Raw genomic sequence first — 9915 nt, 5'->3', positions numbered from 1 at the left:
CAGGGTGTAGGCACTTTAGAAATGGGAACATACTGGTCAATGTAGTTTCATCGGCTTACATGGTGACTGGAAGACAGCCATTATTTTTATATGCGGTTGATACAATTAGCCAACCACCTGGGGCATTTTTTTTTTTGCTAGTGCCTTTGTTTCCTTAATATGAAAATAAGGAATGAGCTAAAATATATTGTTGTATTACTATAAGCCACATATATTTATTTTTCCTTCTAAGAAGTGCTAAACCCGGGTCAATAAAAAAGTAAGTCGGAGGACTGGTTTGGAAGGCGCGTGCTTGGCTGGGGAAAGTTTTTGGGTGTGAGTGAGAGCCGAGGCCACAGGTGTGGTCCAGGTGAGGGCGTCTGCCAGCCTCAGGCGAGCAAAGACTTCCCACCGGGAGCTGAAACCAGTGCAAACCAGGAAACAAAAAGAAATATTCAAACTGTCCACGTCAGAGACTGCTAAGGGAACAGGCAGGTCAGCTTAGTTAATCATTACCAAGACAGGCTTCACAGACGTTCACCGCTGAGCGTGTGACAGGACCCCACCTGAGAGAAGAAAACACCCACAGCAAGCTGTAAGAGTTGAGAAGCCTCCCGTGCTTAGATGTTCTGACTGTTTTGCTGTGGGAGAAGAGGGTCCACGCTCCCCCATTGTTCCCAGAGCTTAGACCAGCACAGCTGTGGTGTTGCTTTCCTGTTCCGAAGAGGAAGTGAGAAATTCCCTCCACACACGCTCTGGCACCCGAATACTCAGGTTTCACTCCGGATCCAGGAGACGCCTGTAATGAGCTCTCAGTGGGACTTGGAAAGGAGCTTCCAGCTGTGCCAAGAGTTGTTTCATTTTGTGCCATAGGAGGAGGGGGACAGGAAGTCCTGCAAAAAGCTAAAATGTTGATGGTGCAAAAATTGGTCTAAGAGTATCGCAACTGGGAAAAGTGAAAGTACAGCAGAAGCAGAGGAAGGCACAAGGAAACAGGATGGGAAACTTCTTTCAGAAGCACTGTGCCTGTTTGGAGCCCCACATCCCGTGCTTATTCTCGGGGAGAGACAATGAGCAGGATGAGAAAGTTGGTCAAGTTTTCGCTAACCTTGCTGTGGTAAGGCATGACTTCCAAGCAGGACAGAAAGATGGAGACAGTAAGACAAAAGAAAAACCTTTACCTCCACTGCCTGGCCAGCATCTGGTGAATATTTGTAGATTTGTGGCACTCTTTGACTATGAGGCTCGCACTGAGGAGGACTTGAGCTTCCAAGCTGGGGATAAGCTTGAAGTGCTGGATGCATCCCACGAGGGCTGGTGGTATGCTAGGCTCCTCCTGCCAACAGGGTCTGTCCGTCCTGGCTGCAGGCTCCAGGGCTACATCCCCGCCAACTACATAGCTGCTGACCAGAGCATCGAAGCTGAGCCGTGAGTAACCCACGTAACGCACACCTCAGTCTCTTTTCTGTTAGGTTAAATGGGTTTGGGACAGGAGGTTACGGCATTTTCTCTGCTGAGTAGTACCCTGCCACACTCAGCCTCCAGTGGTCCTACTGGTGATAGTGCTACTTGGCATGTGCAAGGAAAAGACTGGTCACAAGAAGATCAATTACAAAAGGCAGAGTGTTGAGGGATTTGTTTTGGTTTAAATAATTTCCCTCTCTGATACACCCTAATCACCTGTTTAAGAAGCATCTGGGAACGTCAGGTTGGTTACCATTGTGATGGTTCATGCTTTTTATTTGTATAAGAGTAAGTGTGTGGCAAATGCTTCCCAGAGGGTGAAAAGATATGACTTCTGCCCCAAACAGCATTCAGCCTAATCAGCTGCAAAGTTATCAATTAACCAGAGTTTCAGGAAGCTACCTTTACACCCTTACATCTTCTTACAAATAATGAGTGAATCTCTAACATTATTTTTTAATGTTTTCCTCTATATTATTTATTTCTTCTTTGGAGGCAAATTTCTACTCTCAGGACAAACTGAACTGGACTAAGTACTGCAAAGGGCAAAAGAGTGGATATAGCAATGGAATACAAATTTAATTTGTTAAACTTTCACAGAGTTTTATTATGCAGCACATGTTTTTCTGCCCCTTCAAAACATGTCCAATCTTATTTAATATTCTGAACTAGAGCAGAAATCACACAAAATCAGTTACTTGGCTCCCTAGTGAGGGTGAGTAAGGTCTGAGTCAGCCTGGGATGCAGAGTTACTTATGTGTGTTGAAATCAGAGGCAGCATTTGCTGAAAGAGATCTGACTGCAGTTCCAGAGGTATATTTTGGCAAAAATTATCAGTGTGGAAAGAGACAGCAGAATTGGCATTCATTATTAGTCTCAGAATTAATGTTGGCTTTAGGGGGATGATGCAGATTTTCATTTAAATCTCATTTGAACCTGAAACATCATCTCCAATCTGATCTGCTCACTGTACTGCCAAGGACTAGGAAAATTGGCTCAGATATGATTATGCCAGTCTTTTACCAGTGGTAGGATTTGTGCTAGAGGCATCTTAGGGCAACTGGAAGATTCCTGTCTAACCTGAAGACCTTAATTTCCAGAGTCTGACCAGCTGTTTCTATTTCCGTATTCAGGCAGACAACCCTTTCAATGGTTGTGTTCAAAAGAATTCTTCCAATTGCAGAAATTAATCTGCAGGGAAGGCAGTTTCTGAACCACCAGAGAAATGGTGGCAGTCTCTAATTCAACTCAGCTTGGCCTTTGCTCTTTTTCAAGAACTAGTTTTATTACAAGTCATCTAAGATTTCTGCTTGCTGTTAATACTTTGAAAGTAATTTTGTTCAGTTATAGATAAAGTCTCAGCTCTTAAGGTCCCTCTCCCCTTTGTATACCTACAGTATCAAATAGAAAGTTAAATTTGCCGAATTGCATTGTTGCATAACCTCTGCTGTTTTCTTGTTAAAGAATCAGTTTTACTTCATTCTACTCTTTTTATGTACCTTTGTCCCTTTATCAATAAAGACTATGTTTTGGTGAAAGATTTTTCTTTATAGATTGTTAGAACACTGGAGAGGGGGAAACGGAGAGCTTTTACAGCTCTCAGATGAAGTCATTCCTCCAAAATAAGTTTTTAGTTTCATACCAACTAATCAGGCTAAACATGTCGTCTTTTCTCAGATTTCTTTCTAAGTCAGTTGTCTTTAGTGCTCTTCGTACATATACAAGACTGCTGTCATGCTACACACATATAACCATAGACTAACTCAGGTTGGAGAGGATCTCTGAAGGTCGTTTGAAGCAGTTGTCCCAACTCAGACATGGCCAAAATAAAATTAGATCCATATGCTTAGTTGAGCATTTCCAGTTGAGCTTTTCATCCTGGTGGTGAGGATTTTTTTGCATTGTATTCAAGTGGAATATTTCTTGCTAAAGTTTCCTTCAAAAAAGAATTCCCTTGCACCCACCCTCTGCATTTCACATCTCTGTTATCCTAGTGAAACAGTAAGAGCAACAGTAATGATGGTTTAAAGAACTAACCCGTGTCCCTAAAGTAAAAGCAAGACGGTGAAAAAAGTTATTCTAACATTTCTTTAATTAAAATTCAATCCTTTAATCATATTCTCTGCCTAAACTTTAAATTTAACTTCTTTCATCTTTCTATTTTGTTTTTAATTAGCTCTCCCCTTTGGTGTTGGCCAGTTGCTCATGGCCATAATATAGACATTTGTGGAAACAGGAGAAGTTTTTATTGCATCCTTGCATCCTTTATACCAACCCTTTATGCCAGTCACAGAATTGACAAAGAATGGAAGACTTACAATCTCATGTTCACCTGCCAAAATGCATATATACCATATATTGCAGTGTGTTGTTTAAGCTTTGCAATGTTTGCCAGGCACAGCTGATCAGTATTGGAGCTAGTTGAATCCACATTTCCTAGCATCAGCTCGGTTCGGTATATCTGCAGAGACAACAGGAATTTTAGCTTATTTCTGGTCAGTATCTCTATTTTACTAGATCAAGACAAACTGACTAAGCTGTTCTTGAAAACAGACTCGATTCATGATATGACTCTTAGGAAGCTAAGAAAACCAAACTGACCATATTCTTTAGCAGCTGATTTCAACATGTTTGTATATCATTTTTTTAAAAGTGACATTCATATGCATGCATGGATACTCCATAAATTCACTTAAATAAAGGGGTAGAGGGGCATGAAATATTCTTTAAGTCATGGGATGACTTAGAGATGACAGGGCCACTGTGTACATTTAGCCAATATATGCTTGAAAGCTGCATGCAGAGCAGTGAAATTTCTTTTGCTAATAATTTCAGTTTTGTCTGTAGCCTTCAAGATTATTAACAACAAAATATGTCTGGGCCTGCCTTTTTTATCAACATTTTGACATGGTCTTTATTATAGCGGCAGTCAGAGATCACAAAGTCCATCTGAATCTGTGTTGTCCGTTCTGGCAGAAGATAATGCTAGGTAATTGCTTGTTCTCAGCAAGTGCTGCAGCAGACCATTTTGTCTCCTCACTGAAGTGTCTGTGAATTTTTTCAGGAAGAAGAGCTTTTTTGAACTTTTCCTTGGTAAGAAAGAGAATGAAGAAAAGTAAGAAGGAAAATGAGAAACTTTTCTTCCTTGTCATCCTCATTTAGATAACAGTTTTTCTTTCTGGATGTCTCTCTGACTCCATCCAATATGACTGAGGTAGTGCTGATAAGGTGGATCAATAACTGGATGAAAGGGCAGAAAGGATGTGCAATATCTCCAGTCTGGGGAAAACAAAAATTAAATACCATTTGTAACAAAGGGAATTTTCGTGTATCCTTGGCTATCAGAATGTTCAAGCAGAACTAAGAAAGAATGAGATTTCTTTACTGTGTTGCTTTCCTCAGATCAAAGTTTATTGGTAGAAATTGTATGCTGAAATTGGAGTAAGACTTTGTTGATGTTATATTTTGCTAATATATTTATGTAATATTTATATAATAGAATAAAATTAACTTATGCCAACAATCAAACACTTCTTATTTGTGCAAGGTATCTTGTTAAAAAGAAGCTTTTCGTGCTTCTGTCCTTTGGCTTGCATGTTCCCTTCCAGTGTGAATGACTCGGATTCAATCAGTAACAGTCTGTGTAAACAGAGGAAGGGGAAAAAGAAGGTAAATGCATGTCTTGGGTTCTGCCTGCTGCAGCATTGCAGTCCAAATGTGTGCTGCATAAGATTAAATATGTCCAAGAAATGCACATCTGCTATCATGAAGGCCGTTTTGGATAGACTGAGGAGACAAAGCCGTTCATTTTTATATTTACCAGTAAAGCATCTTCTTATTGCTGATCTTTTCTAGCACCTGCAGTACTCCTTATACTAACAACAACCTGTCAGGTGGAGGGATTGTGAAGGGATGGTGCCTAGTGTCTCTGGAGACAGATGTGTTCTCTTGGCCCTACCCGGGGTAGGTGGGACAAGGCAGCAGGGGAGTGGAAGCATTCATCTAGCAAACTGTAGTGACACAGTGAACTTCCACTTCATGAAGGAATAAATCCGTTACTACAAAAACCTTATTGTAATTAATATCTGACCAAAAGCAGATGCAGACTATGCTAATGATAAATTAGCAACTGTAAGTACACTTGGTGCATTTCTTCTCTCTGCATCACAGGTGGCTGTCAAAACTACGAGCCAGACAGATTTTGCATTTCTAAGGAAGTTTGAGTAAGGTTGTGTCTGCTGTATCCATGACTTAGGAATGCTTTTCTTTCTGGGTTTAGACACATAACGTTTAGAAAAAGGAAAGCAAAAAATGCAGGTAGAGGTATAGTCATATAATTTAACTTGCATGTCCAGCATAGGAAGATCAGAAAGACCAATTTGACTAACACCAAAATCTGAATAAGATATAAATTTCCTTGACAAGGAGTGTGACCTTACTGTCTCTGTACTCTTTCTAGGCCTGTTATTCTGCACTATAAACAGGAACCATAGTAACATATCCACCTGCCCTTATTTTATTACTGCCAGTTGTTTTAACTAAACAAGAAAATGACATAGTGCAAATAGTTATGGACAACAAATATAGCCAGCTGTACTGTTAATTTTAACGAAGCAGAATAAAAAAACACCCTTCACTGTTCAAGTTTGATGATTTTTTTTTTTTTTTATAGAGGAAATGTAGAGTTTACTTAGAGGGGGCTTTCAGCTGCCATCCTGATGGACCTGTTGGCTGTTTATTGAAAGTTAACTTAATTCCATATGCTCATGCCAACATTATTGACACAAGACTGCTGTGCTGAGGGAAGTAAATCCACACAAATTCCTAGTACATTAGGTCAAAGAAGATCACTACAATTACTTTTAACTTTTGCCAGTTTCAGAAGATTTTTTATGTAGGTATTTTCCAGCTGGTGGAAATCGAGCCCTAGACCTAAACAATGAAACCTCACCAGTCAATTCCATGATGAGTTTTTTAAGCAACCCTTTGAAAGCAGAAGTGACTTGAAGGTTATTTTTGTTAATCTCCATAATTCCTTCACCTTCTGTGACCTGATTCAGCTTTGATTATTTCATACATTGACTGAATCCTAGTTACTCTATGTGAACAATAACATGTTCACTGGGCTGACCTGTTTCAGACTTTCTGCAAAGTCAGGCTTATGGGGTTTCTTTGGTTCTTGTGGGTCATTTTTCAAAGTGGCATTTAGAGCAAAAGTGTCTACAGATTATTTTAGAAGGGAAGCCTTATATTCCACTGAACACCTCAGAAAACAATGTAATCCACAGTGGTTTCTGTGCATTCCATCTCTCCCCCTCTGCTAATTCCTGTCTCTGTTACAGTACAAAGTCCTGAGGACACCACCAGAATCAGCACTACCCCTCATACTGGAAGGAACTTGTAAAAATTTTTCATTGCTAACATGACTACACAAAGTGGTAGTAGGTTGTTCTTGGAACCTCTTACGTTAATTATGAAAACTATTCTCATATAGTGTTTTGGTAGGAAAGATTTATTTATCACCCATTTTTGTATTTATTATATATCATTGAATGGCTGTATATGAAATTATTTGAAATTCCATCTTTTCTTTCAATTGATATACTTTATGTATGTGCTTTTGTGTGTGCATGTGAACATACATACAACATAGAGAAAGTTTCTGAGATTGATACTTTTAAGGCCATGCAAAACAGCCTTTTGAGACAAGGTGTGCACTGCAAAGCCAGAAGATCATGCTTTTGATGTTTTTTGGCCTTGGGTACATAGCATCTGAAGCACCCAAAGTCTGGAACTGCCATGCATGTTTTGCGGTGCCTCTCTTGAATTTAAATGATTGAATACTACAGAAAGACCATGATTTTAATCACTTAACTTCTTTAGTTGTAGTTGAGCATTCCAGTGCTGTTTTCAATCACATCTCAAACTTTGTCTTCATTTCTGCTCACTTCTTAAATACATAAAGGTACACTGAACACAAAAGAAGATGGTTTACAGAACTGTGAAATGTCAGATTTTGTCAAGTGCCAGCACTGTTTACACATCGATGTGTATACCCATGTTCAGAAAATGTATGTCTCTGCTCAGAAAGGTAGAAGGAATTATGGCACTGTAGATGAGCAGTTCATGCCAACTCGTACAATTTAGATCACCTATTTTCTGGCAGTGTGGTTTTCTACACATAATATTGTCTATTCAAAGTCTGAGAAGTGAAGAAATTTCTTCCTACCTTGTCTTTATTTGAAATTAGTGTGTATGTTATACATTATAATAATGATATACTCCTTTCCATTACCTTGTGAAACATTTGACAATAAATCACACAAAGACCAGATACAATGTCCTTAAAACCTGCAGACATAGTCAGGTAGCTTTTCTTATGGCACTGTGAAGCCCAGGTGGCCTTTACAGTGCCTTTTAGGAAAACAAAGACCATATGCTGGTCAGAATAATTCAATAGTCCTGTTTGATATTTTTTCTTCAGACTCAGTAGGAATAAGCATTGTGTGTGTTAGCCTAGATTAGTTGGTCTTGAGCAATGTTGTTGGCAAAAACATTTACCAGGTATTGTACAAAGGTTACTGTTTCCTCAATAGTTGTCTTTGACGGCTCTCCGCGCAGCACAATACAGAGCTGTGCAGAGCTCAGTAATCTCTGAGCAGGTTTAGAACTGAAAAATAGTAACCAACAGTTCAGCCAGGCTAAGAAGTCCTAAAGCTGAGCTGATTTTAAACAAACTAGGTCAGGTCTCTCTGTGAAGAATTATTTTATAACATGTAAAAAGCATGGTTGGTTATAGAGGACTTCGGGGCTTTCTTTGTGTAAGATCGTATCTGTACTGAAGAGATTAAGTCATAAAAACATAAGAGATACTCTATGAGGTCAAACCAATGGCCCCTTTAACCCCCTTACTCTGTTTCAGAAAGGTTTCTATGAAAAGTGCACAGGCCCATCCACTTTCTTTGATCTGTTCCCTTTGTACTTCACCAGAGGCTGGGACTGTTGTATAAGCAGTGTCAGAGGGTACATCACAGCCACGTCTAATTATGGACCTATTGTCAAGTCTGTTTAGCAAAAGCGTAGGTGTTGACACTGCACAGTTCCTTATTTCTGTCTGTGGGCAATGAGCAAGCTATCGAGAAAAAACCCCAAACAAACCCAAACCCACCAAAACCCCCTTTCATCTCTGAAGTAATCCTAAACAAATGTTTGGCTTTTTTTCTGGATTGGTGATTGCTTAGTCATGAGTGACTCAAAAAACCCCATGCTCAAAATAAATTGGCATAAAAGGAAATGGTAGCGCTGCACAGGTCCTTGTGAAATTCAGGGAACAGTCCTTTACATGTCACAGCGATCTGTCCTGTCTGACCTAATGCACCCAAGTCAGCCAGGGCTGCAGACCTCAGTGACTTTACCCTCACAGATTTACCCATCAATTCATTTTACCTCCTACCAAAGATACAGAGCTAAATCCAGGATATGTCCTATTTTTATCTTACAGACATTAGCTTCTAACGTGAGGTTATAGCAGAGGTGCCTTGTGCAAACATTATAATAATTATGCAGACTTCCAGTAGCCTATTTTAGACAACACAAAATTTACCTGCACTATAATTGTTAAACACATTAGTAGAGAAAATACAATTAATCGGGTTTCAGGTGTTTTTCTGTAATGTTTTGATCCTTTTCAAGTTATGCAAAATATACATAGCAAAGAAAGAACACAATTTATTAGGTGATATTTAAAAAACCCTCAAAATATTATTACACATTTATTAATGTATGTAAGAGAAAAAAACAATTTTCAGTGATTTTTAAATATTATATAAATATTAAATATTATATAAATAGTATTATTTAGGACATATTTGAAGACCCTTCTTGTGTTAGAACTCTAAGAATAAGAGATTAGTTTTTTTTAGTTAAGAAGCTTATTCTCCATTGGAGTTTTCTTATATGTTGACATTCAGATTTGTACCTCATAACTATGTAAAAAAACCCTTGAGTTACAAGCACATCTTTTCAGTTTTCAATTCTCCAGATGCCTAGTATTCATCTGGAAATAGCTTTTCAGAAGATCAAACAAAATATTGATCCTGAGTGCATTCCTTTTCTTTATCACTTAAACCAAATGGAAATACATACATTTCTTCTGTGCTGATACACTAACCTTAACTGATGAAAACTGGAAAAAGAAAGCAGTAAATTAAATAATAAGTGATGGTTCCATAAAGGATTGCACTAATTGACATTTTCATTACTTCTGTGCAGACTGCTCTATAACCTATAATATTTTGTTATAAATTTACCTGCAGTAATGTTGGTAAACATATTCCCTTAGCTTTTTCTCACTAAAGCAGATACATTGCTAGTTAATTAATATTTTTGTCCCCTGTATTTATAGCACAAATGATTTTACAGCACGCTTTTTCTAACCTCACTGCAAAAGATACCTGAGACTCACATGTGGGA

At 38.7% G+C, this 9915-nt stretch overlaps 1 protein-coding gene across 1 annotated transcript in view; it reads left to right on the top strand.

Annotated features, from left to right (window-relative positions):
• Positions 1-222: 222 nt before the first annotated feature.
• Positions 223-9915, top strand: part of FRK (fyn related Src family tyrosine kinase) — a 53922-nt gene continuing 44229 nt past the window's right edge. The window contains exon 1 of the mRNA XM_037391947.1: positions 223-1407. Within this exon, the coding sequence (XP_037247844.1) occupies positions 977-1407 (431 nt within the window). The 5' untranslated portion in view covers positions 223-976. The remainder of the gene's footprint in view (positions 1408-9915) is intronic.

Source organism: Falco rusticolus, chromosome 6 (assembly GCF_015220075.1).
Source record: "Falco rusticolus isolate bFalRus1 chromosome 6, bFalRus1.pri, whole genome shotgun sequence".
In the NCBI taxonomy this organism is placed as follows: Eukaryota; Metazoa; Chordata; class Aves; order Falconiformes; family Falconidae; genus Falco; species Falco rusticolus.
Note: the sequence above shows the minus strand (reverse complement) of the source record. Positions and strands in the feature narration are given on the sequence as shown.